This window comes from Ixodes scapularis, unplaced genomic scaffold, assembly GCF_016920785.2.
Source record: "Ixodes scapularis isolate PalLabHiFi unplaced genomic scaffold, ASM1692078v2 PGA_scaffold0__279_contigs__length_252992795, whole genome shotgun sequence".
Taxonomy (NCBI): Eukaryota; Metazoa; Arthropoda; class Arachnida; order Ixodida; family Ixodidae; genus Ixodes; species Ixodes scapularis.
In genome coordinates, this window is record NW_024609835.1 from 98,308,896 (window position 1) to 98,336,118 (window position 27,223).

At 44.8% G+C, this 27,223-nt stretch overlaps 1 protein-coding gene across 1 annotated transcript in view; it reads right to left on the reverse strand.

Moving 5' to 3' along the window:
* The window catches only part of LOC8052672, a 208,798-nt gene that overhangs the window by 95,761 nt on the left and 85,814 nt on the right, over positions 1-27,223 (reverse strand). The window contains exon 2 of the mRNA XM_042289203.1: positions 25,383-25,480. Coding sequence (XP_042145137.1) covers positions 25,383-25,470 — 88 coding nt within the window. The 5' untranslated portion in view covers positions 25,471-25,480. The remainder of the gene's footprint in view (positions 1-25,382; positions 25,481-27,223) is intronic.

Consider the following 27,223-nt stretch of genomic DNA (forward strand, 5'->3'; position numbering starts at 1 on the left):
ACACGAACACGGAGATTCGATTTCGCGACCCTGTATATGATATTACTCTCTATAGCTTATGACCCACACAAATTAAAGTTGTTAACATCTTGGGCACTTGAGACTAGGAACAAAGAGTGGACAACACCGGCAAGTCTGTGTGTGCTTCGAATGTTTGTTGTCCACATCTTGTTCCCGTTTGTGTGTTGTTCACTTTTTGTACCTACTCTCGGGTGTTCCATGTGTTGAATGTTCACCAGCTCGCCTGCATCTTCCCCCTTATTCTTTTCCCCTTTTTTCATGTGCCACCTTTTATTGTTACCAGGGTGTCGAACCGGAACCGAACCGAACCGAAAACCGGAACCGAACCGGTATTTTTTCCGGAACTGAACCCGAACCGTTATATTGTTATCGCGATGAACCCGAACTGGAACTGAACCGGAAAAAAAATAACGGTTACCGGCTCATGTCAAAACGGTTCGGCCACGCGCTGTTGACACTGAATGTGCTATCAATGCCATTTGTTTTTTAAGTGCCGTCAACTGACACACCTCGCTTACATATTTTTCTTCTCCACTCAGTCTTAGGAATATAAACGCTACATCTATGAATCTTGACATAGGAACCAGTATTGCGCTGGTCGCGGCTTGCACGGAAGAAAAAAAATTGGAAGGCTGTGCAAAAAAAAAAAAAAATCGCGTCACGGGATTTCATTTTTCTACAATCTCGTAAATCCTAAATGCTGCTGTGTGCTCATTTCATAACACGTTTCTAGAACGCGCGAGTTCTTGAAGCTTGCTTCCATCAGAATGAGAAAAGAAAAGGCTGTGGAGTTTGATAATAATGCATCCGGTTTCGTATAGGCACTTAGAAGCTAACATATTTGTGAGACAGCGAACTCGTCTATTTGAATATTTATCCTATTACTCCCTTCTGGCGTTGCGTTCGCTGAAGTGTTTTCATATTCCGTATCTTGTTTAATGAAAACTTCTTTAAAGGTCTAATTTGAGTTACCGAAGGCTAGTTCAAATAAAGAAAGCTGTATTTTCTCCCCACTGTTCCTTCAATTGCTTACACGCCGAGGTGGCGGGATAGTTAGCGAGTTCTACTTGTAAGTGGGTTTGTAAGGAGGTCGCGGATTTTACAGCTACTGCGTCGGACCCAATTAGATGAAGTCCGAATGCGTAAACGTCGGTGAGGTAACCTTTGAGTGCACATAAAGAAACCATTCCTGGTAGAAATCCCTGAGCCTTACACTACGATGTATCCCGTTTCGTATGTGCTGATTTCAGATGTTTTATTTGTAATTTATTTTGATGTTGCAATTTGTCATTCATAATTTCCGAACCGGTTCGCGAACCGGTTCGCGGATCGAATTAATCGAACCGGAACTGAACCGGAACAAAATAAATTTACCTGAACCTGAACCGGAACCAAACCCGTATTTTTTTCGGTTCGACACACTGATTGTTACATAGTATTTTTTTACTGTTAACGGCTAAAGAAGCATTTAAATATTTCAACCAGGTATACTATCTCAATAGCTTAAATCTAAATCTTGCTGTGTTTTAATTATTTAGGAAAACTTATTCTGTACGTAATATTATGTGGCAGGGCCCAATTGCCAATAGCACGCTAAGCATAACAGATACCGCAATGCTATTTGAAAGGATTTGTGGTCGACTTTTACTTAGAATTAAGAAATGCTTACCTAATTTCATATTAATTAAAATCCTTTTTTCTTTTTGCAATCGCTACATTTTCAATATAGTCGCCGTGCTGCGTTATATATTATGCATAAAAATACATTTTCGCAAAAAGATCACAAAGCGCTTATACGCCGAAATACTGGCATTGTTCTAAGAGTAAATGAATATACAAGGTGTGCGCGAAGATTATAATTTTTTTCAATTGAATGTCAAAGAATCTCATATTCCCTAATGTATATATTTCATACGCCTTCCTGAAATTTCGCTTCATTCGATATGGTCATGCTGTTATTTTCAATAAAATGATAAAGTACGGTCCCATGAAAACCGGTCGTTATTTTTCCTGCTAGAAAGCTCTTTCCCACATCATTTGTCACGTCGGTCCCCTCCTAAATATGCATGAGCTAAAGGCAAAAACGTTAGTCTGGATTTTGCCGTCTCAGCCAATTAAGAACCGAGATTCATTTTGATAAAGCCTATAAATGTTTTTTTTTTTTTTTGTATTCATGTTTTTGTTGAATTACACACCACAGTATGGCGCGTAAGGCGGCGATATGCGGGCATTTATTTATTTTTATTTTAGAAATGTAGTATTTGGTTATCACGGTACACGGAGCATGACAAGTAAAAAATCGTTGTGGTTAACTCATTACGGCCCGGGTAGTACGCGCCACATTTTGTATAGAACTAAATGTTTATGCACATTTCAAAATATATAGGGGGGGGGGGGGGGGAAGCGGGGAGCGTAAAGCGATAAGGATAAGGAACTATCTACTGTAGAAAATCCTGCTGATATATGAGTATATCTTCTATCCTTTGGCAATCATTAACATCTGCCATTCATTTGATCTTGTCGTCAAACTTTTTGCCCGCTCTATAGCAATGTGCTTGCGTTTTAGTACTGTCTGGACCACGGTTTTTGCCTGGATTCCTAAAGAAACCAGAACTTTTCGCATATCTGTGAATGCACATTGATAGCGTAGGCTTCTAATTTATAAAACCGCAGCCAACTAAAGAAACAGTGGATGGCCTTTTATCGCGCAGCCGCTGCGTGAAACAACAGGGCGGATTCTGCAGGCGCGTGTCCCCATTCTGTCCTCGCTTTCATTAGCGGCATTGCTGAAGCGAGTTGGGATGCAGGGGCAGCCAGAGCAGGAGCTGCTTCCAGAAAAGAAGATCCGTTAAATGGCATGCAGATGCGACTAATTTGTCTTCCAAACGAGGTCTCCTGTCGTCTTCTTTGATGCGGACAAAAAATAAAAAGGAATGCGAGATAAGCACGCAAACAACATGGACACAATCAAGTACCATTTGTCACAACTACGTTTACGCATTCTTTTTCCGACAGTGTCCTCGGGGGGTAGCAGTGTCAACTGCGCGAAAGTGATACCACGACTCGGAGTTTCACTTTTCTTTGTGTTTTGGCGCGTAATTCGTCGCAAAACAGAAAGCTTTAATAGCGAACAATCGCACGCGACGCTTCTTTTGCCCTCTACTCGAATATCTGCAGTACTAGCGAATTCAGGAATTTTCCTTACAGTTGTAGAAAAAGCGCGTGTATTTTCGCCCGTTTTTTTTCTTTCTTCTTCTTTTTTTTATAACATTGGTCGACCCTGTTCGAAAAAGAAATTAGATTGTTTAACGCGAAGTAACTTTTTAAAAACTTCAAGGGTGATATAAGGCATTTCATTTTGTATTTTTATAGAGCCTGCGACCTTGAGAAATTTCCTCCTCTTACTAAAAGCTTCAGATCAGTTTATTCGTGAATAAGGACAAAGCCAGCCACAGCTTACAGTTGTGTGACGTAGTTAGGTTTTCAAAACTCTTTCGGAAGCGCAGCTTTCCCTGCCTCAAATATCTGTGCTTTCATTTACGCACTGAGAACAACGATCTCATTAAGTTCTAGGAGACCGGAGAAGAGACGTTCTCCTAAGGTCGTCCTTATTTTATTTTACGAAAAAATCAACAAAAAAAGACGTTTACGATTCTCTGTAAAGCGACATTAGACCTCCGCTCTTCAGGAGGAGGAGGGGAGGGAACGGATATGCCCTTTCCCCTCCATACCCTCCCGTCCCCCTCTCCTCTTCGCCTCCCATTTAGCGGGAAATTTTCGCTAAATTTGGCGAAGATTTCCCCATTAAATTTAGCGGGGAAATTTACCCAAAATTTCCCCGTCAAATTTAGCAGTAAATTTGGCGAAACTTTCCCCACTTAATTTAACGGAGAAATGTTAATACTAAATTTAGCAAAAATTTTAGCGCACATTTTTCCGCTAAGTTAGCTGGTTCATTTTTCCCACTAAATTTATCGGGGAAAATGTGACCTCCGATAATGCTACACTCGCGGTTACGCCGACGCCGACGCCGACGCTGACGCCGACGCCGCTCAACCCCTGAAACTAGCACCTAAGAGCTGCGCTCTAAAAATTGAAACTGAAGACGAAGTAGCGAGACGCCACCATGGTGGCTACGGTCGAACCTAAAGCCCCTCTATATTGAAAGTAACGCAAACAATTGTACTCAGCTTTCCTCTTTGCCAACACCACCCCCCTCAAATATTTCTGTTTGCACCTCCCGGCAGACGACGCAATTTTTAGCGCGCCGAGAGTGGAAAATGACGAGTTGTCACTTTCACCTCCGGGCGCCCCATGACGACACGATTGAGACTCGTGTCGCCACTAAATGACGAAGAGTCTCCTCGGAACGCTGACGCAATACTGTTGCCAAGTCCTTATGTGACGTTAATAACTGAGCACCACATCCCCGTTATCTACGAGGTGTAGCGCGGTCACGCTCAAACATGGCATCGTCTCCCGGGAGAGGGAGGAGGGAAAGAAGGGTTTTCTCGATGAAAAGCAGGAACCGGCTCGTGGAGAGGAGGTTATAGACCAACACGCGTCCCTGACGTCACGCAGCTGCGGTGGCGCTGTCGACGGCACTGCGCATGCGCAGAAGCTTCAGTTCCCTCGAATTCGGTTTCTGCGCATGCGCAGTGCCCACACCTGGTGTGGGCAAACACGGGCTTGTTTGTAAACAGCGTGTCGGTCTATACACAGCGCAAGTTCGTCTGCTCCTCGCGCACGTCGTGCTTTTGTTCACCCGGCGCCCACTTGATTTTGACCCCTCCCCTTTCTCCGATCTCAACCAATGACAGCACGAGCTTGGCTACCTCGTCATCGTGCGTTGCCTGCGCGTTCGTTTTGTTGCCCTTTGATTGGTGTTATATATATATATAAAATTAGTCCTAAATCCTAAACCAATCCTAAAATTAGTGCATTCGAGGTAAAAGTATAATTTTTTCAGGACCGTATTACTCGTGGTGACGGACGTCTAAAAATGTGCGATACTTGCGAATTACTTCGCTTATAATAAAGATCACTAACTTTTTTTTTAATTATTGAAAATAAACATATGGTTCTAGTTAGAAACTTGCTGAGCGTCATCGAAATGCACAAAATCAGCCATTTTCAGAAAAACCTTGAGCGCGTGAGAAGCGTAGTAGTGCGCTAACGTTATCGCTCGCAGAGCAGGTACATGGCTGGGGCTCTCACAAGCGGAAAAACAGAAAAATCGCGTGGACGCCTTACCACCACCGCTAGCCTCAATCCTCAAACAATAGTACATACATATTCAAATTTTCGCTCATTATACAAGTCCCGGCATGATGTTTAAACATAAAACAGGGAAGGGTGCTATAAAAAGGGCGTGATGCCAATGATTTGGAAGAAACCTTGGTGGGGACCGGAAAGGTGTTTTTGTGCATTAAATATTTTTTTAGATTAAATTAGCCTTTTTTATAATTTAAGAAATAAAAAGAATATCTTCTTTTCGGTGTCATTAGGCTTGGAATAGGAACCATCCAAATAAACAGACACAAACATCGCAGAAGCTATTTACTTTTTTTTCTACGGTGCATCTGATAGCCTCTATTAGCGAGATTTTTTCCGCTGATCCCGCGTGTGTTTTGAGTACGTACGCCCTAGTTCGTTAAATTTAGCGGAAAAATTTATTCGCTAAATTTAGCGGGAAATCCTAGTCTCGTGACATTGCGACGTCACTTGGCGTCACGGCGCCACGTGATGTGAACGAACGCCAGAATTTTCCCGCCACATTTAGCGGAAAGATCTACGCCACGCGACGCCAAAGTGTCATGCGATGTCATGGCGCCACATGAGGACGTGAATACCATACACTGCATTTAAATACGGCTCTGCAACTGCGCGGGAGTTTAGTCGAAGGCACGAGCTATCCACGAGAAACGTTTATTTTCAGTCTTGTTGGTTACTCATGACTCGCCGATACGCCGAAAACACGGACAAAACGAAGAAACATCTGGACGGGATAAGGGTGGCGATGTGGGTTAGTTGGTTCATACTGACGAAAAAGCAAACACCGCACAGTAAACGGGGACTAAAGGAAGTGAAAACTGGACAAGCGCTGGCTCTCAACTGAAATTTAATCACATGGAAAGAAAACAAAGGAAACAGCAACTCCGCCCACGTCACATGATACATTCACCACGTGTCCAAAAAAACCATATCTTTACTACTCAAGCCCAGTGACGTTTGGCTTACGCAGTTCGCGCTTGCTTTGATAATTGCATGCGCCTCTAAAATTTCTCTATTCACTCTATCCCTTCCATTGCCAATGATACCAGTCTTACTGAAGATAGGTTCGCATCCACATCCACGACAATGCAATGGAAGATGCCAACCTACAGCTCCCATTACTGATCGCAACGACAAGTCATGCTCCCGCAGTCTGTGATGAACACATCTGCCCGTCTGACCGACGTAGGCTTTCCCACACGTTAGTAGAATCGTGTAAACAACTCCCACCTTGCACACAACATATTGATTCTCATGCTTCACCGAGCAAGCGGGGCATTTGTCCTTCTTATCAACAACTCTCGCGCATAGTTGCGCCAGCTTACACGGAGCGGAAAACACCAATGACACATCGTACCTCAAGGCAACTTTTTTCAAGTTGTGTGAAATTTTATGGAGATACGGTATTACGAGCGGTCTCTTATTTGGCCTTTCCCTCCGGGGACGGGATTCCCCCTTCAGTTTCTTTAACAAACCCTCCGCAACCCTCAATAAAACCGAAGGTGGGAAACCTGCCACTGTCAGTCTCTCAACCTGCCGGGAAAAACTATCGTTAACCACATGATGACATGACTTCTCGAGTGAAGCTTGTAGGCAAGACGAGGCAATGCTTCTCTTGACCAGCTTAGAGTGCGATGAATCATATGGAAGAAGACCCTTCTTTGAGCTTGGGTGATAAGACCAGCAAACGTGTTTAGCGATGAATTCTAATCTCAAATCCTAAAATTGTAGGTAAGCCCCATTCTGAAGTTCGTGAGTGAAAGTGAGCCCCTCCGAATGATGTGTGAAAACTTCTAAAACAGACCTCACGACATCTGCCTCACATATGCCCTCCAACCTATTAAACAAAACCAAATTGTCATCCACGTAACGAAACACTTTACAAACACACTCGTCATCCAGTTTTTCAGAAATGGGCCTATTGCACTTGGCTAAAAAAATATCACAAAGCACAGGCGCCACAGACGAACCGATACAAATTTCTTTTTTCTGAACGTAAAGCATACCGTTAAATAGGAGAAAAGTTGACTCCAGATAAAACTTGAGAAGCTCTAAAAACCGATCAGTACACGCACCGCGAGCGTTCTGGAAGCCAATCTCGCCATTTCTTTCAATACATATACTTACCGAGACAAACAGAGCGCAATGAGGGATGGAATAAAAAAGATCCTGAGCACCTATGGAAAAGCCCCCCACATCTGTGACTGCATTACTACTAAGGTAATCTATGACACTCTGCGAATTGCGCACCAAAAAAGGATCACAGGTCTTTAACCGACTTAAGTGCTCTTGCAGAAATCGATTGACCTGTCTCTGCCACGCCCCCTTCTCGGTAACGATAGTCCGCAGGAGTGCATTCACTTTATGTGTCTTAACAGAAAAGAATACATCAAGATTGCCTTTCGTGGTCTTTCCAATTTCTTTTCCCAGCTTGGACAGTTGTAATTCTGTGCACAACTTGGCTGCCGCACATTTGACCCTTTTTAGCTTAAGATTGGTAATCTCGAAGTTCTTCTTAATCGCATCGTCAGCCTTAGTGTTCAGTGGGTTCCGGGGTAGCACAACAAATCCTCCCTCCTTATCAGCCTGTAGCAAACTGAGATCGTTGTTTTGAAAATAGGTAACAATCCTTTGTAGAGACCCCCACCCCAGATGCAGAAGGCCGATTTGTAGCACATTTTAGTTGGCAGTCAACCCCCTCCGAAACACAGTGGTCCTTATCCTCAGACGCTGCCTTTTCCGACACTCGCCGTACATCAGCCAACAATTCATCCGCCTTAATGCTAGGCTCAACACTATACTTTGACCCTCTTTCCAGAATTCGGGCCACATGCTCAGGAACTTGGGCGCCTCCCAAAACGACCAGTCCACTAGGTCTGTTCCCAGGCAAACGAGACTTCTTGGGTATCCCAGTTCGAACGCGCTGCCACAAAAACTCTCTAGCCTGGGCCACAACCCTCAGATGCTCCCAGTGGTGACGGTATGCCAGGGGGGTAGGACCGCCTCGGAAACACAACATCCTTAGGTAGTCGTGAAGAAAACGCACCTGCCTCCAGCTTTCTGACCGCAGAATCTTGCATATGCGTTTGAAACGCCCATCAGATGGACGAAGACACCCGAACAAGGCCTCAACCTCAGGAGGAGCCTGGCCCGTCTTAATGCAAACCGAGAGGTATCTTGCACGACAGGTCGACACGGCGATGAGACGGGCAGATGTGTTAATCACAGACTGCGGAAGCATGACTTGTCGTCGCGATCAGTGGTTGGAGCTGTAGGGAAGCATCTGCCATTGCATTGTCATAGATGTGGCGTGAGTGCGAACCTATCTTCAGTAAGACTGCTATCATTGGCAATGGAAGGGATAGAGTGAATAGAGAAATTTTAGAGGTGGATGCAACTATAAAAGCAGGCGCGAACTGCGTAAGCCAGACGTCACTGGGCTTGAGTAGTAAAGAGATTGTTTTCTTGGACAAGTGGTGAATGTATCATGTGACGTGGGCGGAGTTGCTGTTTTCTTTGCTTTGTTTTCATGTGATTAAATTTCAGTTGAGAGTCAGCGTTTGTCCTGTTTGCACTTCCTTTAGTCCCCGTTTACTTTGCGCTGTTTGCCTTTTCGTCATCTGGACGGGACACGGCGTTGAAAGTCAAGCCGTGTCCTGTCAAGATTTCCCTTCGCTTTGTCTGTGTTTTCGGCGTATTGGCCAGTGATGAGTAACCAACATGCTTAACTTGCCATCTTAATTCAAATTAATTACGCGTTAATACTCCTGCAAAAAATCTCACGCAAGATCAAATATTTTATAGAGTTCCAACTAAAATATTTATAGTAATAATTGGAAAATCTTGTACTACCGTAATGTTCCAAAGCGATAGCCCACCTAAAACCGAAAGCAAATTGGGTGAAATTAAGGAGTGAGCTAACTTTTGGTGTGCGATAAAAAAGTTGAAAAAATGCTAGTTTTATATTTTTTGACCTACAAAACTTGCGATCGCAGGAAGGGGCGATGAACCAAAGACAAATGTCCTTCCTAGTCGGCAATGTTCGCTTATCTCCCGCCATGGCAAACACCATATTTTTGTTGAGGTCACCATTATACAAGGCCCTGCAAATACTAGAAGTGGGCTGTCTTTCGGTGTTTTTGGAAAAGTAGTAAATTATGCCAAAATTAGGGATGGGTTATCTTTCGGGGGTATGGCATCTCTTGGTACCCTATTGAAAAATCCACCAGACCGGCCTGGTGTGTTCTGGTGCGCACATCAGACCAGCCTAACGTGTTCTGTTGTCCCCACCAGAACACGTTAGGCTGGTTTGGTGTGCCCATCACATCATCCTAGTGTGGTCTGATGTGCACATCAAAACACACCAGGCTGGTCTGATGTGCACAACACAGCACACCAGAATGGCTTGATGTGCACACTACGCCACACCAGACTGGTCTAATGTCCACACCAAGGCACACTAAACTGGCCTGACATGCACACCAGGGTGCCTCTGGTGAGCACACATTACGGATATATGTATGGTGTTGAATGAAAACATGTTTTCTTGTAAAATTATATAAGATGTACAGAGCTCAAACACCACATTTGATTTTATAAGTGCTTAATTGAAGGGGCGATGCAACGATTCACTTCAAATAATATGTACTTTGCATAAGCATGTTGACACAGTGTAACAAACGTTTACCTATATGCAATAGCCTGATGGAAAGAATACAGGTTTGCCTCGTCAACAATCGTCAGCAGCTTGTCATCAATGAAAACTTGAAAATATTTCAGTCGGCATTTGACATCATCAGAGGCCGTAAACATGGGTTTCGCAGGCTCCAGAAAACACCGGTCTTCTTTTCCCCAGTCAAAAAACTTGCGTCGGTGACTTTTGCTTCTTTCTTGACGTTGACAGAAGTGGACAGGCGGGCGTTCTGCCTTCAGTTTCGTTATCGCTTGGAAGTTCTGTTGTTAGGCCCTTCGTTGGCAAGTTCTCCTCGTCACTGTCACTCACTTCACTATCACTAGGTCCCGCATCAGACACTGTTCCACTTTCTGGAATCAAAACCACACAGGGACGATCGCGACACCGTGTCTGGTAGAAAGATCCCGATGGAATTTCCTTCAGGCAGCAGTAGAATACGAAGCCTAAAAGAAAAGAGCACCACGTCAAATTCTACCAGAAAACAGGGATGTACTAAACCACGCCAAACAGGAAGCTTTCTCCCGACAATTAAAGCCGATTCCTCGTGCACAGGTATGTAAAATTCAGAGTGAACGCCCGCCCCTAAAGGAAACTACTGAAACACTGCCAAATCTAAGCACGGAACGGAACACCACAGAAATCACAGAGCTACTATGCGACTCCTCTCTTAAGACAATTTCACATGCAGCGACTGTGCGAAAAAAAAAAAAAAAATCGGTGCGACAGCCGACGCAGCGAGTGCGATCGCAATGTTGGTTTCACATGCTCCAACAACCGCGCGATTTCTGTCGGAGCGGCTGGCGCTTCGGACACGGACGCGACGCGTTTCACTTTGTCTAAAATACAACAAAAACGTCTTAATAAGCATACATGTTTTAGGAATGCAATATGTAACCAGAAATTTATAATAACGAAGCATTAAATCAGAAGCTTTTATGTGCCTACATTTATTTTCGCGGATGAAAGCTGGCTAATGAACGGCTGATTGACGAGAAAGCGATCGCACCGGCTCTGCGGCAAAATACCAACTTGGTGGAAACCAGTTGCAGAGCCGCTGCGACGTGCGACTGCGATTTTAATCGCACATATACTAGAAATCGCACCGATTTCGGGCGAGAATCAGAGCATGTGAAAGAGCCTTCGCATATCTACTATGTACTTTTTTTTCCCCCGACCTTCATACGTTTCAGGGTAAAATACGTCAGCGCTATGGAATCCAGAACTTGTAAAAATTCAAAATTAGCATATTTCAGAGCAAAGTACTGCTTACCTTTGTAACAGCAGGTCGAAGTGCGTAGCACGGCGTGGACGATACGCATCCTGGGCGCCGCCATGCACATCGCAGCCGACGGAGCGACGGAGTATCTGGAAACCCCTCGCGGCGAAAAGTCGAGACCGCGAAACCGAAACCAGAAAATGTATTTCCTAAGATACGTTAAACATTTTGCATGAGTATTGCTTTGATTTCCAAAAACACTATTTTTATATTGAATGTGTCCTAAAAATACACAAACATTTTTTAAAGTACCTAAAAGGGTTAATAAAAATAAAAACGAAAGGAAAACTTTAGTGTTGCTAGAAGTGCTAGGAATCGTCGGCGGCGTCTGTGCACACTGGGCAATTTGCCCCGCCAGCGAGCTGCTGAGCGCATGCTGAGCGCGAAGGAAAAAACGGTCGTGGGAGAAAAGGTAAGCATTAAGGATATTTCTTTGTTTCTTTTTGTGCTTGCTGCATTACCATGTGGGGATTTCGCATTATTAGGTCTGCTGAGACACTTGTAGCTTTATTTTCAGTGAACGATTCGAGCCTGAATGTATAGCTTTACAGAAGAAAAATTTCCGGGCGGCTATCAGTTCGAAAGTCTTTGTTACCCAGCATTGCTAGCCGGCAAGCATATTCTAGAGTTGTCATTTGGACACCAGTTTGAGTTGTCTTCACCACTTGTGGGGTCTCTCTGTAATAATCGCCGCGTGATCGGCATGTGCTTCGCTCGTCTCCCAGGGAGTGACACAATACAACGAGAAGATTGCGAATCGGTTTACTATACTTCCCAGTTGTCCGTCTTCGAGAGCCGGCACTGCGGCCCGCCGAGCCGGGTTGTCGCCCGTCATTCAGAGCTCGCAGTCGCTGCCCGTGTCCAGGCCTGCGGATCGTCCTCCCCACGCCAGCGCTGCGTAGGCAAGCTGTTCCGGGCTATCAGAGCCAGAGTCTCGCTGCGGAACCACTCCGGGATCGTCATGGCCTAGGTCGGTGTGGCCAGGGCTCGCCGTTTCCGCCGGTCCTGATCTGAATCTCGCTGGCGGAACGCTCCAGGAGTCGCCATGAGCCAGACCAGCCAGAACGGCTCCATCGTTCCTGCGCGGCCCCAGCCTGGTGCGGCACGCTCTTCCTGTTTCCTCGCGCTCGCCCCCGGCTAGAACATGTGAGTAATTAGAAACATACTCTGCGTGCTAGAGAACAGTATGCACGTTACAATGGCTGTACCGTGATATGCAAGCCTGGTGTGAAAAGGTGACAGGCAACAAGGTGCACATTTGAGAAGGATATTTACGCTCCACTTGAGCTTTTTCTAAAGAAAAACTTGCGCATCCTGTTTTCTGCATGCCGTCACATTTGTTACCAGATTCAGCGTTAAATTTTGTTGCCGAAACAAACAAAGCTTTATGTGCTGCGAAAATTTACTATTTGAGAACTCGCAGGTTTGGAAGGTTTTGGTTACGACCACGCTTGTGCCGAACGGCTATGCGCACATACAACTACGACTGCCGGGACGGGCCTTTCGCTTCTTGAAGGCCTGATCGCCTGATTCTGTACGTCACAGCGAAGCAACAATCGGCCCAATTGTTCCTATTGTATTTCCCTATGTGGTGTCTATAGTCTGTTGCAACCTAAGAACGAAGGGCGAGGGTAAGACGGGCCGGGGAGGAGGAAGCAGGCGGAACGCCAAAAGAGAGAAGGAGGTTTTCCCCTCTTCTCCAGCGTTCCGTCTGCTTCCTCCTCCCGAACCCGTCTTACCCTCGCCCTTCGTTCTTAGGTTGCAACGGAATATAGTGACTCGTAGAACAACTTGTATAAAATTGTTATTTTGCTGAGTAGTCTGCAAAACAAGTTCGTCAGACCACTTTCCAAGCCTGCACATCTATTTTCGTTCACTTCAACAGCAACAATTACTGTAGAATTTACTTACCTGATGCATCACACTGCAGTGATCCACTTCTGTTGCCGTGTCACTTCCGAAGATCTCGAGGGGAAGCGGTATAGTTTGATGACGCTTGAGTCGCCTTCGTGACTGTGACAGTCTTTCACGCAGCAGTAGCGACGTTTATTTTTTGGGGGAGCCCTATCGAACCCCAGCGGGTTCCTGTGGCATCTCACCTACTCCTATAGGAGTAGGCAAGATGCTACAGAAACCCGCTGGGTTCATGGAGACGTGAAGCCGGGACTTACTTTTAAGAAGAGCGGTTCCCAAAAAGGCTGACGCCGATCCAAAATGCCACATTCACACTTGGTTTCTAAATGCACCCGCCTGCAGTCCTTGCAATCCGGGCTGTCCTGGCCTACCCAGTCTTTTATCTTGCAGCCGCTACATGGCGCAATACGTAGTGACAAATTGCATTGCCGGTTAATATTTGGGTCACTTGAAGTGAGGGGAGTGGGTGGAGTGGAATGGGGGGGAGAGATTTGTATTATCGAGATTCTGCTGAGTCGTTGCCCAAGACGCCTCCGACTGTACGTTGCAAATCTTAATTTGTTTTTCATCTGTATAAAAGCAGATATTAATTTACTGACAGGATGACAGTGCTGGTGGGCCCAAATCTAATTATGTTTTTGCAATCTGAACTGCTGATAATGTAGTTGCAGGTAGTGACAATCTCAATTTAGTGGAGCAAGTCAATTGATTGTTCAGGAGAGGCTCTGCCCAGTACTGTTATTCACATGCTTCAGGCCCTTCTACCGTTAAGAAAATAGTGTTTCACCCTCTTTGCACACAGGAGCAGAGGGATCAAAAGTCGCTTTTTTTAGGGGCAGGACAACACTGTCATACTACTATAGCCAGACTTTTAACTCAACAAAGGTTGATGACAGAACAGGAAGACATCATTTCATGACTTCTTTATGCAGCGTAGCACGATACAGTCATTGCTTACCTGACAAGCGAGTAGTTGTAATAACGAGAGTTGGTAAGGTTGCCAGTATCTTACATGAATAAATACTATCTTAAAGGCGTGATTTCAAAAGGTAGTGTTCATTTATTTAGTGCATAAAGCAGCCTGGCTGTGGCAACATCATAAGCAACAATACCACCTTAATGGTAGTGACCACAGCCCTTGTGTCACCTTACTAAAAGTACCGCAAGAAAGAGCTGACGTTACCTCTACAGGTTTGCATCGTCATAAATCAAGTTAAAGCGATTTGCTAATGGTCTGAAAATCCTAAAACAAGTGAAAGTGATTTACTGGTGGAGTGAAATTACGAAACATTTTGAGGGCATGCATTGCTGAAATCTCACCTTATTAGCAACTGTAGCATACATTTTGTTTGGGAATATGCATGCTTCCCACTATTACTACAACAAAGAAATGGGGTTTAATGTTTTGACTAACATAGCTCCTGAGCATAGGGCTAGATTGACGTTGTGAAGGAGTATTGTGCTTTATTTATACTGCATTGCACGTCATTTTGAATATGTTGTGCGGCTATCTTTTTCTTTATTACAGCTACAGTATGTCCTAGCGTATAAACAAATCAAGATTTTGATGTTAACTCGTCGCTCTAACCTTTAATTTGCTATCCTAGGTGCTGCAGTGGCTGCTCCACCTGGTGAGGCCGTGGCCTCCTCTTGGCCACCTCTCTTTGCTGTCCAAGATGGTGAGGTATGTATCTGGGCCTACAAGACATTTTGTCTATTGTTTTCACTTCATTGACTTGTTCAGGACAACAGACTAATGGCAGAAAAAACAAGGACACAAAAAGGCAAACACAGGTACTGACTTAAAGGTGCACTAAAGATGTTTCTCAGATTGTCTGTTCTTGGTGATAACTCATTCGACAGGCTCTAAGCATCCTAAATATCCAAAAAATTATGCTCGTTTCATTCCTATTTTCCTTCTAAAAATAAAAATAAAAGAACATACTTAAGTCTTGCCATAGGACGAGCAGGTGAACTATCTTTGAAAAAGTGTACATGCGGATGACAGTGACATCAGTGCTATCTGATAGTTGTGTCCCACAAATTACAGTTTAGCAGTGCCAAGAATACCTATCCAGAGGTTAGCTGATACATCAACCGTGGCAATATTTGATTTACTTTATGTCCTTCCTTCATGTTAGTCAGATCAAAACCTAGGTTGCACTGTTCTAACTTTTTCCCATCTCACTGAGGTATATCATAAAGAGCAGGGGAGACAATGTGAGATATCTTTTTATTGCTGCTGGTCTTGTAGTTTCGGCTTTCCATGTTGTTATAATCACCCCTATTCTCCGTATAAACCCATTTTAGAAACTTAACCGTGGTTCCCTCTAGCCCATATCCCTTCAATTGGTTCCAGGGTTTTTCCTGATTCACATTGTCATATGCCCCTTTGATGTTTAATAATGCTACCCATAATGGCCTTTGACTTGTCATTGCTATCTCTATGCACTGAGTGATTATGAATAAATTTTCATCCAGTCGTCTACCTTTCCTGAAACCATTTAAGCTCCCCCAGAATCTGTTTTCTCTTTGCCCATTCTTCCATTCTTCTTTTTACAATTTGCATAGCTAATCTGTATATTTCTGAAGTTACTGTGATTGGTCGGTATGATTTGACACTGTCTTTTTCTCCCTTGCCCTTATATAATAATCTCATCCTGCTCAATTTCCAGTCGACTGGGTACCTCCCTCCCATAAGTATCTGGTCAATCACCTGCCTTAGTTTCAATTTGCTTGTTTTGCCTAGAACTTTTATCAATCTCATTGATATGCCGTCTGGAACTGTTTCAGTGCCAGCCAGAACCTTTCCTTCTACTTTTTTCCCATTCCTCTGTGGTCCTTTCCTCTTCCTCACTATGATCCTCTGCGTGTGTTGTGTAGACGCTACCATTCCCTACGACCTGATTTGATTCTAACTCCGAAAATACTGCTTCGATTGTATGTCTAATGTATTCTCCTGCCTCATCCTCTTCTACCTTTGTCCCTTCCTGTGCTGTTAGTGCCTGCTGGTACGCCTCGGTCATTTTCCCCTGTGCACTGATGTGTTCCCAGAATCTTTTTGCCGCATTCCTATCCTTTTGGCTTATCTCTATCATCCACTGGACCCCTGCTCTCCCAATTTTGGCCTCTATTAATGCTAATGTCTCCTGCTTTCTTTCCTGAAATTCCTCCCATTTTGTCGCTACTTCGGCTAGTGTGGCCCCCTTTTTCTCTGCCCATCTGTGTTCTTTAGATGCCGCTTGGTGTCTCGATATTGCTGCCTTAACCTCTTTATCCCACCACCTTTTGGGCTTGCGTTTTAGTTTTCTTCATCCTTGTTTGATTCAATATTTCTCTAACTTTCTTTTGAAAACACTTAGTCTTCATATGTCCATTCTCTTTCCGGTTGCTTGGATACAATGTTCTCGATCTGCTTAGACGCCTCTGTAACTGTTTAACATTTAAGTTATTCCTACCCTCTTGTTTTTGATTTTGCATTTCTGGTTTTATTGTGCCAAATCTGATTTTGATTCTCTTATGATCGCTCCCCAGACCTTAGACCTACATACCTCCTAATCTGTTGTATATTTTACGCGACATTAAACAGTAGTCAATAGTCGAGTGCGAGTTCTTTCTTTCCCATGCTATTTTTCCATCACATTTCACCTGAGCGTTAACCCATTAACATTAACCCATTAACCTTTGCAGAACGCCTCTAACATCCTCCCTGTTGTATCTGTATGTCCATCAAAGTCTTCCAAATATGCCTTCACGTCCCCCATGATAAATATTTCCTTGATAGTGCCAATTTCCCTAACGTCTCCTGATATACATGTCAAGTGTTCTGCATTTTCCTCCCCTGCATCACCGCCTGTTTTTAGATAAACAAAACCCAGGGTTGTGTCCAAACGCCCAATATTGCCTTACCCACATGTGTTCCCTGCAGCCCTCTCGTTCCCTTTCCCATTCCTGAACCTTAACTAACACCCCTAATCCCCCTCCCTTGTGTTCCCCATTGACCCGGTTGCATCCCATCCAATGATATCCCGGTATGTATGGTGGTTCTTCCATATCCTTCAGATATGTTTCTGCTAATCCATACACTGCAAAGTTGTCGCTTTCTAATCGCTCCTCAATCTCCTCCCACTTTATTCTGTTCCTGCCCTCCTGCGTGTTTATGAACGCTGTTTCTTTTTCCTAGTCCTGCAAGGCTTCCTCTCACCCTCCCAAACCCTCCCCCCTGTATCTACATTTTGGCCCTCATTTACACCGGCGCCCTCAGGGCTCCGGGGCTCCGCAAAAAATGTATGATGTGGCATCCAATCCTATCGCCTACCGTGCTCCCAGTGGTTCCACTGTAGTGGATGCCCATTGTAAAAGGGTCGGAGCGAGCTTCGTGCACCGCCCTGCTTACTTTCATTACTCCATACTCAAATCGTCGGCTCAACCCCCTTATCACCCGGTTAGCTTCCACCACCCGCTTCTCTATTTGCAAAGACTGTCCCCAGACCTCTGGGACGGTGCATATTTGCACATGCACAGTCTCAGAGACGTCCCTCAGCTTACGTTAACCCCAACTCTGTCTGCCTGGCGAGGTTCTGGCTCCGTCCCTTTAACACATCATTTAGTCCTGCGTGTACAAACACTAGGTTCTCTCCTTCCCTGTTTTTCCACACCTCCACCTTCGCTTTGGCCATAGCATCTACCATGCACTTTCCTGACTGAGCCATACGGTTACCCTCCCATCCCCTTTCACCCTGTCCAGCAGCCCCTCCTTAACCCTTGTTATGTTTGAGTCTTTTACCACCAGCACCCTCTTAACCCCCGACTGCCTGTCTTCACCCCCTCCAGCTCTCTGTGCTTTTTGTGCCTCAAGTTCTGCTGCCTTTCTCAAGCCCTGCTGTACTGCAGTACTATACAGGTGTGCAGGCTCCTTTCCTACAGAGTCAATCACCTCGTCACTATTTAACTGGCCCCCTTTGTCTGCCCCCCCCCCCCCCCCTCGCCATCTTCTCTGCCACCTCACCCTTTTTCTTATTAACTGCTCCTGTCAGTTGCTGCACCATCTCCTCGTACTTCTTCTTATGCTCTTCCAACTCCGCCTTCCACTCTTCCCCTAAGCTCCCCTACCTGTCGCTCAACCTCGGCTCTCTGTTCCTGTTATCGTCTCAGCTCTCCCGCCACGCTCCCTACCTTACTTTCCCATTCCCTGGTCATCTCCACCACATCCGCTTCGGCCCTCTTATTCATATCTCCGACCTGCGCCTCGAGCTGAACCCGCTTCTCCCGCTCTACCCGTATCTCCCACTTCGACTCCTGAACCGTATCCGCCCATTCCCTTCCTATTCTCCCAAAACCAAGTTCTACCTTCTCGCAACTCCGACAGGTAAAGTTGCTCTCTTCGGCTTCTGTTACAGTTTTGAGCTCCAACTCCATCATGCAGCACCAACGGCCACACTCTTCAGATTCTACATCGGGTCCCCCTTTTACACTAGCCTGCGCATTTTTCTTCCTCCGCATATTCACCATTGCCTACGGACACACAGCGCAACCCCACGAAAAATATTGCACCAAAACCAAAAAAGCCTGGGTAACGTCTCTGTCCACAAAACCAACTAGCCCGCCAAAAGTTTCAAACGTACAGGTGGTTTGGTCTTATGACCCTACCTAAAAAGCCTGCTGTAACCCAACTATCCTGTCGCTACTTTAAAAACTGCTTTCTGCTACCTCATAAAACCACCAGAGTTAGAGCAAAAATGCTTTACAGCAGGGTGGTAAACCTGGAGGATCAACCCCAATGGGGTGTGCCCGCGCAACACCACCAATGAAGCAGATCCAACAAGCAAGCCTATCTTATCGCTACTTTAAAAAGTGCTTTCTAGTACCCATAAACACACTCGCAACTAAACTAAATACACCAAATATTGCTTAGCTTCGCAGGAGCTCTGGAAAACACGTCCTCTTTGTCAGCTGATAAGCAGCTGACTGGTGAGACATTGATGCCTATTTCGGAACACAGAAAGGGAAGGTAGTGAGCTTTGGTAATAGCACACTCATTCGTGTTTTCTTTTTCATGTCTTGTCATAAAGTGGAGCCAAAGGTTTTTTTGTTTTTTTTTCACATTGCTCGGCTGCTTGAGTTGCAAATATTTGTACAAAACATGGGAGTGCACAGCAGTATACTTCCTTCATACTTGGCGATGTTGAATTTAAAAATCGTCAAATGGTTCATTAAAGTCAAGCTTTCATGAAACAATTTTTTTATATCATTATTAGTATTTGATGTGTACAGCAATAATGGACCTCCTTTCTTAATGCATATTCCAAAGCTGAAATTACTTCTCTTAAAGGGGTAGTGAAACGAAATTTTAGCGCCGATCTTGTTGCATAAATATGGGCTAGGGACAGGCACCACCTCGGAAATATAAATATTGCGCTGTAAAACACAGGAGAACTAATTTTAAACATAATTAAACGATTTCAAATTCTCATCTGGTGGATGGGGGGAAGTTCTCGTGACATCACTTGTGCCAAAATAGCAGCGCCGTTCTGCGGCAATACGGCGTGCCGGCATAATTCGCCTAGGCCTGAACGCGTTTGCAAAGCCTTGGCGGAGAAAGCCAAAGCGTAGTTGGCCACAGTGAGCTCGTTCTCGTTGCGGCTCTTTGCACGACACGGCCCGAGCATGCTTCTGGCACGGCCGGTATTAGCTGCTACGAGTCGCGAGCTACAAGCCGACGTTAAAAAGGATATGTTTGAACTACGAGGGTGTCAGCAAGAGCCACGCAAATGCCAAATACCTGTTCACACTCGGAGCGGACACGCGCGTTTGATCGAAGTGCTGGATTCGCTCTGTTAGACCGCGTTTCGGTAAGCGCTTCTGGACCGATCTTTTACGATTGCAACTCGATACTGACATGACACTCGGCAAAGAAAGGTTAGACCGACATCGCGTAGCTCCCACGAACTGCTATAGCTCGACACTGACGTAGCGTCGAGTCAGAATAAAAATGGCATACTAATAACAGAGTGTACATACCGAGTTGCCAAGGTAATGCGTATGGCGTTTATTTGAGTTCTATATCACACAAAACAAGGAGATAGAATCAATGAGAGTCCCTTTTCGACGACAGCGTTCGTCACCGCTGTCTCGGAAAACAAGGAGATCGAGATGACAAGGGGAAAATATTGACCTCTGAAATTTAGTTCAGGGATCAAACTACTCATCCGGTAAGGGTCCACAAGGGTCGCGCGGGCATATTCCATTCAGCAAGCCAGCCCGCCAGCCGGTCATGGACAGACGGTCTTGGCCAAGGACCGCCGGAGCAACGGTGCGCCGAGTCGATGTTGCTGCTAGGCCTACTATATTCTGCCGTGCTCGCTCGGTCGGCAGAATCGTGACTGTTGTAGCTCTTCTCGTGTGTTTGTGGATCCTGCGTTCTTGATCGTCGTGGTCTGTTTTAAGTACTCCTTCCTTTTTTCTTGCTGGTTGAAGTCGGGACGCACGAGAAGAGCACGAAGAAAAACAAATGTCCGTTGGTGGCCGATACCAAGTAACTGAGCGACGCTGTCGGCCTTGTTGATTTGATCGTAAAAAGTGCGTAAGACAGCTTCGGAGCTGTCGTAGGATTCTGTCGTAACCTGCGCAAAGGTTACGACAATTTCGTTTCGAGGGCGCGGGTTTTCTCTGAAATTTGTCGTACGCACTTTTTTCGTCCTGAATTCGCTTTGAGAATCTGGCCTCAGAGCTGGTTTTGTCAGTGCTGCCGTGGTTGCCGACTTGCCGTGGTGCAGCGTGCGTGCAGCCCTTGCACATCTCAAACGGCCACGTTGTCACAGGTCGTAGATCGTCGACGCGCCACCAAGTGGCAACGCTCGTAACCACAACATTCACGCCGTAGCCTTTCCCGACCGGCACAAGTGACGTCACGAATGCGCCCAATATCCCAAGACGCATCGCGCTCTCCGATGGCCGATTTTTGAGCGCGCGCCCAATCGGGCCCATCAGGGTGAAAAATATAGCCATCCGTTCAAAATACAAACGCGCGATTATGATTTATGAATATCATTGATCATATTGAACCTATTTCTGACCATAATAGGTGTATTTCAAGTTTCGCTTCAGTATCCCTTTAAAGGGGCGCTCGGGAGCTTTCTAAGACGGCCTATTTATGGCCGTAACACATTCTATGTGCTCTAAGCATCCCAAATATTTAAGTTTAAATCATGTGCAGCTTAGTTCACTAATAAAAATGTGATAAAAGATAGTGAATCTCAGACATACAAATGGCGGCACTGAACCCGGCCGAATGTAGGTGAGGAACGAACGGGGCTCATCAGACAATCACAAGCGATAGCTTCACGTCCGGACAAGCAGCCAACCAGCCCTGCTCGTCTGCACAAGAGGCCCTCGCTTGCAATTGACTGACAAGTGTCTTTCGCCGTTCCATCCTATTCGCCTTGATTCGGTTCAACCGCATTCGCTATCTTTGATCACATTTTTTAATAGTGAAATAGGCCACACATGATTGTAAGTTTTGGACTTGTGGGATGTTAGAGCACATAGGTTGAGTTAGGAACATAAATAGGCCATCCTGGAATACTGGAGAGTGCCCCTTTAATTTATTTCATTTTTTTATATATATCTACAGTTCAGCATTTCAGTGAAACAATGCAGGAGCATGATTGCAGACGAAAGTGGAGAGTCCATTTGTGTTGCCTGTATTTCTCCACTTTTTGTGCATTTTCTTGACAGTGTTATTCACTGCAGATTCATCTTGGACCTGGCATCAAAATGCGAGAGGCAGCATTTACACATGCCGTGGAAAAGGCTGCCACTCCTGGCCGCTCTCTCAGAATGGTCAGCCGATCACTGTGGGAGCCTGCGGAGCTCTTCGACAAGGGTGTGTCAGGGCAAGCCTGCAGGCGTCTCCTCTAGGAGGGTGTGGTGAGAAAACAGCCCCTACCACACCAGGTGGGTATTTCTGATCAACCTGGAAGGGCACAGCACCTGTTGTGGCTGCTGTGCTTAGCTCTGAACAAAAAAAAAATAAATTTGGTTATGGGAATATTTATACAGCGTGTAGTTGGTCTGCCATTAAAGTTGCGACGAGTCATACGCTGTAGATGAGCAGCGTGTGACTCGTCGCAACTTTAATGGCAGACATAATGTTTGTATAGTGTGAGTTATGATTTACTATGATTTGAGATTTTTATGAACCTATTGTTGATTTTGCCTTGTGCAGCACACATGTACAGTGAGAGGCACTAAGAGGTCAGACAAGGTGAATGTGGACAGAGAAGGAGAAATGCCACTTGGGGTGCAGCGCTTGCTTTGCTCACTGGGAGCGAGGCCACGATGTCGATCTGCAGTCAAACCTGATATCGAACCCGGTTAATTTAAGGGCACATGGTAAAATAAAATTGAAAAAAAAAAAAAAAATCAATTTTAGTTTTTTTTTTAATTTGAAAAGTTTGGCTCTTTCTGCACATTTTCCATTGTCCCAGTGTTTTTGGAAAGCTATATTTCGGGCTGAAAATCACTTCTTCCGAAAGCAAGTAGCAGGTGACTACGCCTTTTTTTGGGATACACTCCCTGTTTATCGATGAATTCTCCAACAAAACAAAATCAACACAAGACCTAAAAGCTTGTCCAGTAACAGATAATCTAAACAAATTATTTTGAAACTATTGCATAGCTTTTTTTCAACCAAGACAATCACGAGACGCTGTGCACGTTTTTCCCAGGTGTGTAACGTGTGTACATTCAAGTGTTTGTGTTTTCATAACGACAAAATGGCACCATTGAATGCTGTTCCTTTAGTCAATGGTGGCAGCATTGCACAAGCCAATGTTTTGAAGTTTTGTGGATGGAACCCTGTTTGGAAAGCCATCAAGTGGCTGAGGGAAGTTGACATCACTCTAATATACTTTACGGACCAAGCGACATGGCAGGTCACAAAAGAGGCCCGGCAAGCAATGCGATAAGCCTAAAGGCGAAGATATGACTTTAGCAATGCCTTTCAAGCTGGCGGCTATTGAAAAAATGACTAAGGCTGTTGGTGCCAATAGAAATTCGTTATTCACCAGTTTTTTTACTTTAAACTCAATTATCTCAAAACAGTGTTTTTTAGTACATAGGTACCATTTTTTCCTTAACCTGACATTATAGAGGGTTGATTTTTTATTCCTACCACATACATGGATGTTCAAAAATACTGAACTAAAATTAAAAAAGTGCACCTAGCAGTTTTTGAGTTATAAAGTTCTTGATAGATGAAAAAACTAAAATTTCAGTACTAGAATAAAAATATATTTAAAAATACTTATTTTAGATTGGTTCAAATAATTCTAGTTCAGTGGATAAAACACAATGTTTCGAACAAAATGATATATGCATGACAGAAATACTCCTAATAGTCACCAAGAAAACTGTTCCTCAACATGGCCTCAAATGCATGGGGAGTATAGGACTTACCTTGTGCCCTTAAACTGTTTGTAAATGGACCGGTAGCTGCAATACAAATGCATAGCGAAAAATGCAATTACATCGAACGAAAATTGCAGCGTCTCCCCATGGACTGATCTGCCAAGAGCGCTGTTTAGCTCTGCAAGCTGGCTTTCCCCCTGCTTGAGAATCATCCTTGGGGGAGAGCCAGCTTGCAGAGAAAGCTGGCTTTTTTTCTTTTGAGCAGCCGTGTCGGCCGCCCAGGAGTAAAAAAAAGTCTTGTGGGGGGAGAGGGTGAGCCGGTAAACGAAGAAGCGGCCACTATATAACTGCAGTCGGCGTCCCTCATGATGTACAGATGCCCCTTCGAGCGTGGACAACTTTTCAAAATGTGGCGTGCTTGTTCGTTGTCAAATTCATTAAAACTTCTATAGAGAATTGCCCTCTATATCAAAGTGGTAGACGGTTTTTTGAGAGTTTGATATAGTCAGGTTTGACTGTATTATGTTGCCCACAGGTAGGCGAAATCAGATAGAACGTGGGAGGCCGGGCCGAGTGGTAAATTGACTGATTATCAGGCTCGACACGACATAACCTCTTGTTCACTGTTGTAGTTGTGATTTTATTATTTTAAGGGTTTTTTTATGAATAACTGCTCGTGTATTTCATTTTATGCACTGCAGGTTTTATCACGCAATACCGACTTGCCGAAGCCATCATCTTAGCCATCCAGATGTGCTGGCAAAAGTGGCATGGAAGAAAAGAGTCATGGACAGCCCAGTCTGCATGAGAATGTTTGCCAGTGGTGCATGTTGGGAAAAAAATAAAATAGTAAGTTTCATTCTCTTTGTAGTTTTGTTTCATGGCAGAATGAGCACTAAACCTGCAAAAAATTAGCAGTCTTTTTGCACAATTTGCTAGCTGTTGTCATCAGCAGTCCTTTCTGCATCTAAATTATATTGTGCATGCATGACCAGGTCACCCCAGAATACACTAGGTCGGCCGGATCACATCAGAACACGTCAAGACACTAGAACACGTCAAGACACTAGAACACGTCAGGATACTAGAACACGTCAGCACACTAGAACACACCAGGGCACCAGAACACGCCAAGACCCGTGTCTGAATTTCCGCTCTGATGTAAACGTCAGAAACACACCAGACCCGGGCTGGTGGATTTTTCAATAGGGTATATAACGGCAAGTTGTATATCAACTACTTTGGATAGAATACTTTTTGAAAAAGGCGGGTGGACACCATAGGATTGCGCGCAATCGGGATTCATACTCATATATCTAAAGACAAGACCTAAATAAAAAACAGAAGTGGATTTACCCTGATAACGATAGTTTACGCTAGCGTAGCTGGCTCAGTCTATTAAGTAGGCTGATACCATTATCTCACATTCCATTATTATGCCAGTAAGTCATGTAAACGTGAAGTACGTTATTTATAGAATATTTGGGATACTTCCATGGACGTATTAACATTGGGAAGCTTCAGTCGATTATATTCTTTTAGAAAAAGATTGGCAGCGGGAGGTTGCTCTGAAACTTTGAACCATACTTTAACATGCGCTCCCGGTGCAGCATCGAGACTTTAAAAACGATATGCTAAAACTTTCTTTTGAATCGGTCTTGACTAGAGTCAACCGATCATTAACATCTATTGAAATTAGATGAAAATGAGAGTTACACGTGACGTACGTCGCCGCCTACACACCTTTGAAAAACACGATGAAATCCGCTTTGGCAATTTGATGAAATGACCCACCTGGTTTGCTCTGCACTGTAGGTAAGGCGCGAACAACAGCGACGAGTAGAAAGGTTCCCAATACCGCCGTGTACAAACTGGTCTTCATCGCTCGGTGGCTGCAAGAGGAAGACATTGACCCTAAATATCTGAAATGTTCATTATAAAAAGCAAACATATTCGCAAATTTAGCGGCTTATAAGAGTATGGATATGCATGACACTTGATCAGCCTAATGGGCATATGCGTAGACTGCGGGGGGGGGGGGGGGGGGGGGGGGGGGGGGGGGAGGGGGGGAGGGGGGGGGAGGGGCTCCTGCTTGCACTGGTGAGTTCCGGGGTAGGGGGGGGGGGGGGGCAGAGCCCTTCTCGGACCATGATCGTTACCGAGACTCTAGTTACGTGCCATGTAACGAGCTTCTAGTAGTGGAATGCAAATAAAATAACACACACAGCGACGGACAGATGGCGATATACATATGCTGTAAAATGCACCCCTAGAATAAACTACTGATGATTGCCGGTGTAAAAAAAATTGCGCGGAAAAGAAATTCTCAGCCTGCCCCCCCCCCCCCCCCCTTTCCCGGGAAAATTTAAAATCTACGCCGCTGCTAATGGGCATCTCGAGTGTTCAGCTGATGTTGCATTCGCAGTTCTACAATCATTCTGTAATTTATATGGCACGTTAAGCTTCTGGTGCTAGTTAAACACTGGCATGCTACTTAGGCCTTGCCCCCCAAGATAAACAACCAACATCCACTATTCTCAAATATACTACCAAATACACCAAGTTGGCAACCTATCTAGGTCTTGGGAATCACCAACTGATAACAAAACTACTGTTTTGTAAAAAACAAAAATAATCTCGGGTTAATAAAAAAAGATGCCTTTGTTTTGTCGAGGGTCGTCAGCTATTGATTGTTCACCAGTGAGGCTGAGTCATTCAGGGGGGTAAAGGTGTGTGTGTGTGTGTGTGGGGGGGGGGGAGTGGCGAACCCTGTGCACCGACATCTGGAGTCCCGAGTGAAAGACCGCAAAAGAGCACGACCGAACACGAGAGAAAGAAACCTATGTTGCCAGCTGAATAACGACAGTCGAAATGGTAATCGCGAAGATTGGAAACTCTCAGTAATGTAAAAAGTAATAAATTAACGTTTTAAACTAAATTCTCACCTATTCTAACGCTTATAAAAAGTAATGTACTCTTTACGCTACATTAACTTTCCCTTCTGTCGAAATCTCAAGAATCTTGTGGTTACGCGGTTTCGTTTCCCCGGGGAACACCTATCAAAACCAGTGCGCGAAGCTGCTTATCTGGTTTAGTTTTGCGTTGACGCGATGCCGTACAACTGCGCGCTATGCAAAAGGAAAGCTTCGAAAGGGGCGCGAAGATCTTTCCACCGGTAAGTACGCGGATTGTTAAAGTTCATGAAACATGCTCTAATGATAATTGTATTCGTGAAATCGAAGGCAGTTGGTAACCATGTGTGGGACTCCAAAGGTCTGTCTCCAGGCTCCGCCGCTTTCGGCAGCCAAAATGCTCGGGAAAATGGCGGACCTTTCCATCTAGAGTTAGTATGTATATGAACTCTATGGAGTCATTAGACTCACGAGGATGACTCGTTTTCTTTTTGCGCATATATAATTTTTGTTTTCCTTCTTTATTAAACCTTGATAATTAAGTTAATATAAAAATAGAACCAAAGCTACTTTATAAGCGCAATCATGTCATCTGGCGGAAACAAAAGTTCGTTGATAGAATTCGCGCTTCCCGTTTCTTTCAAGCACCACCAACTATTGTTCTGGGAGCGTTCATTAAGACAAGTGTCGCGAGCGAATGCTCCGCCGTCATTTGCTTTGAAG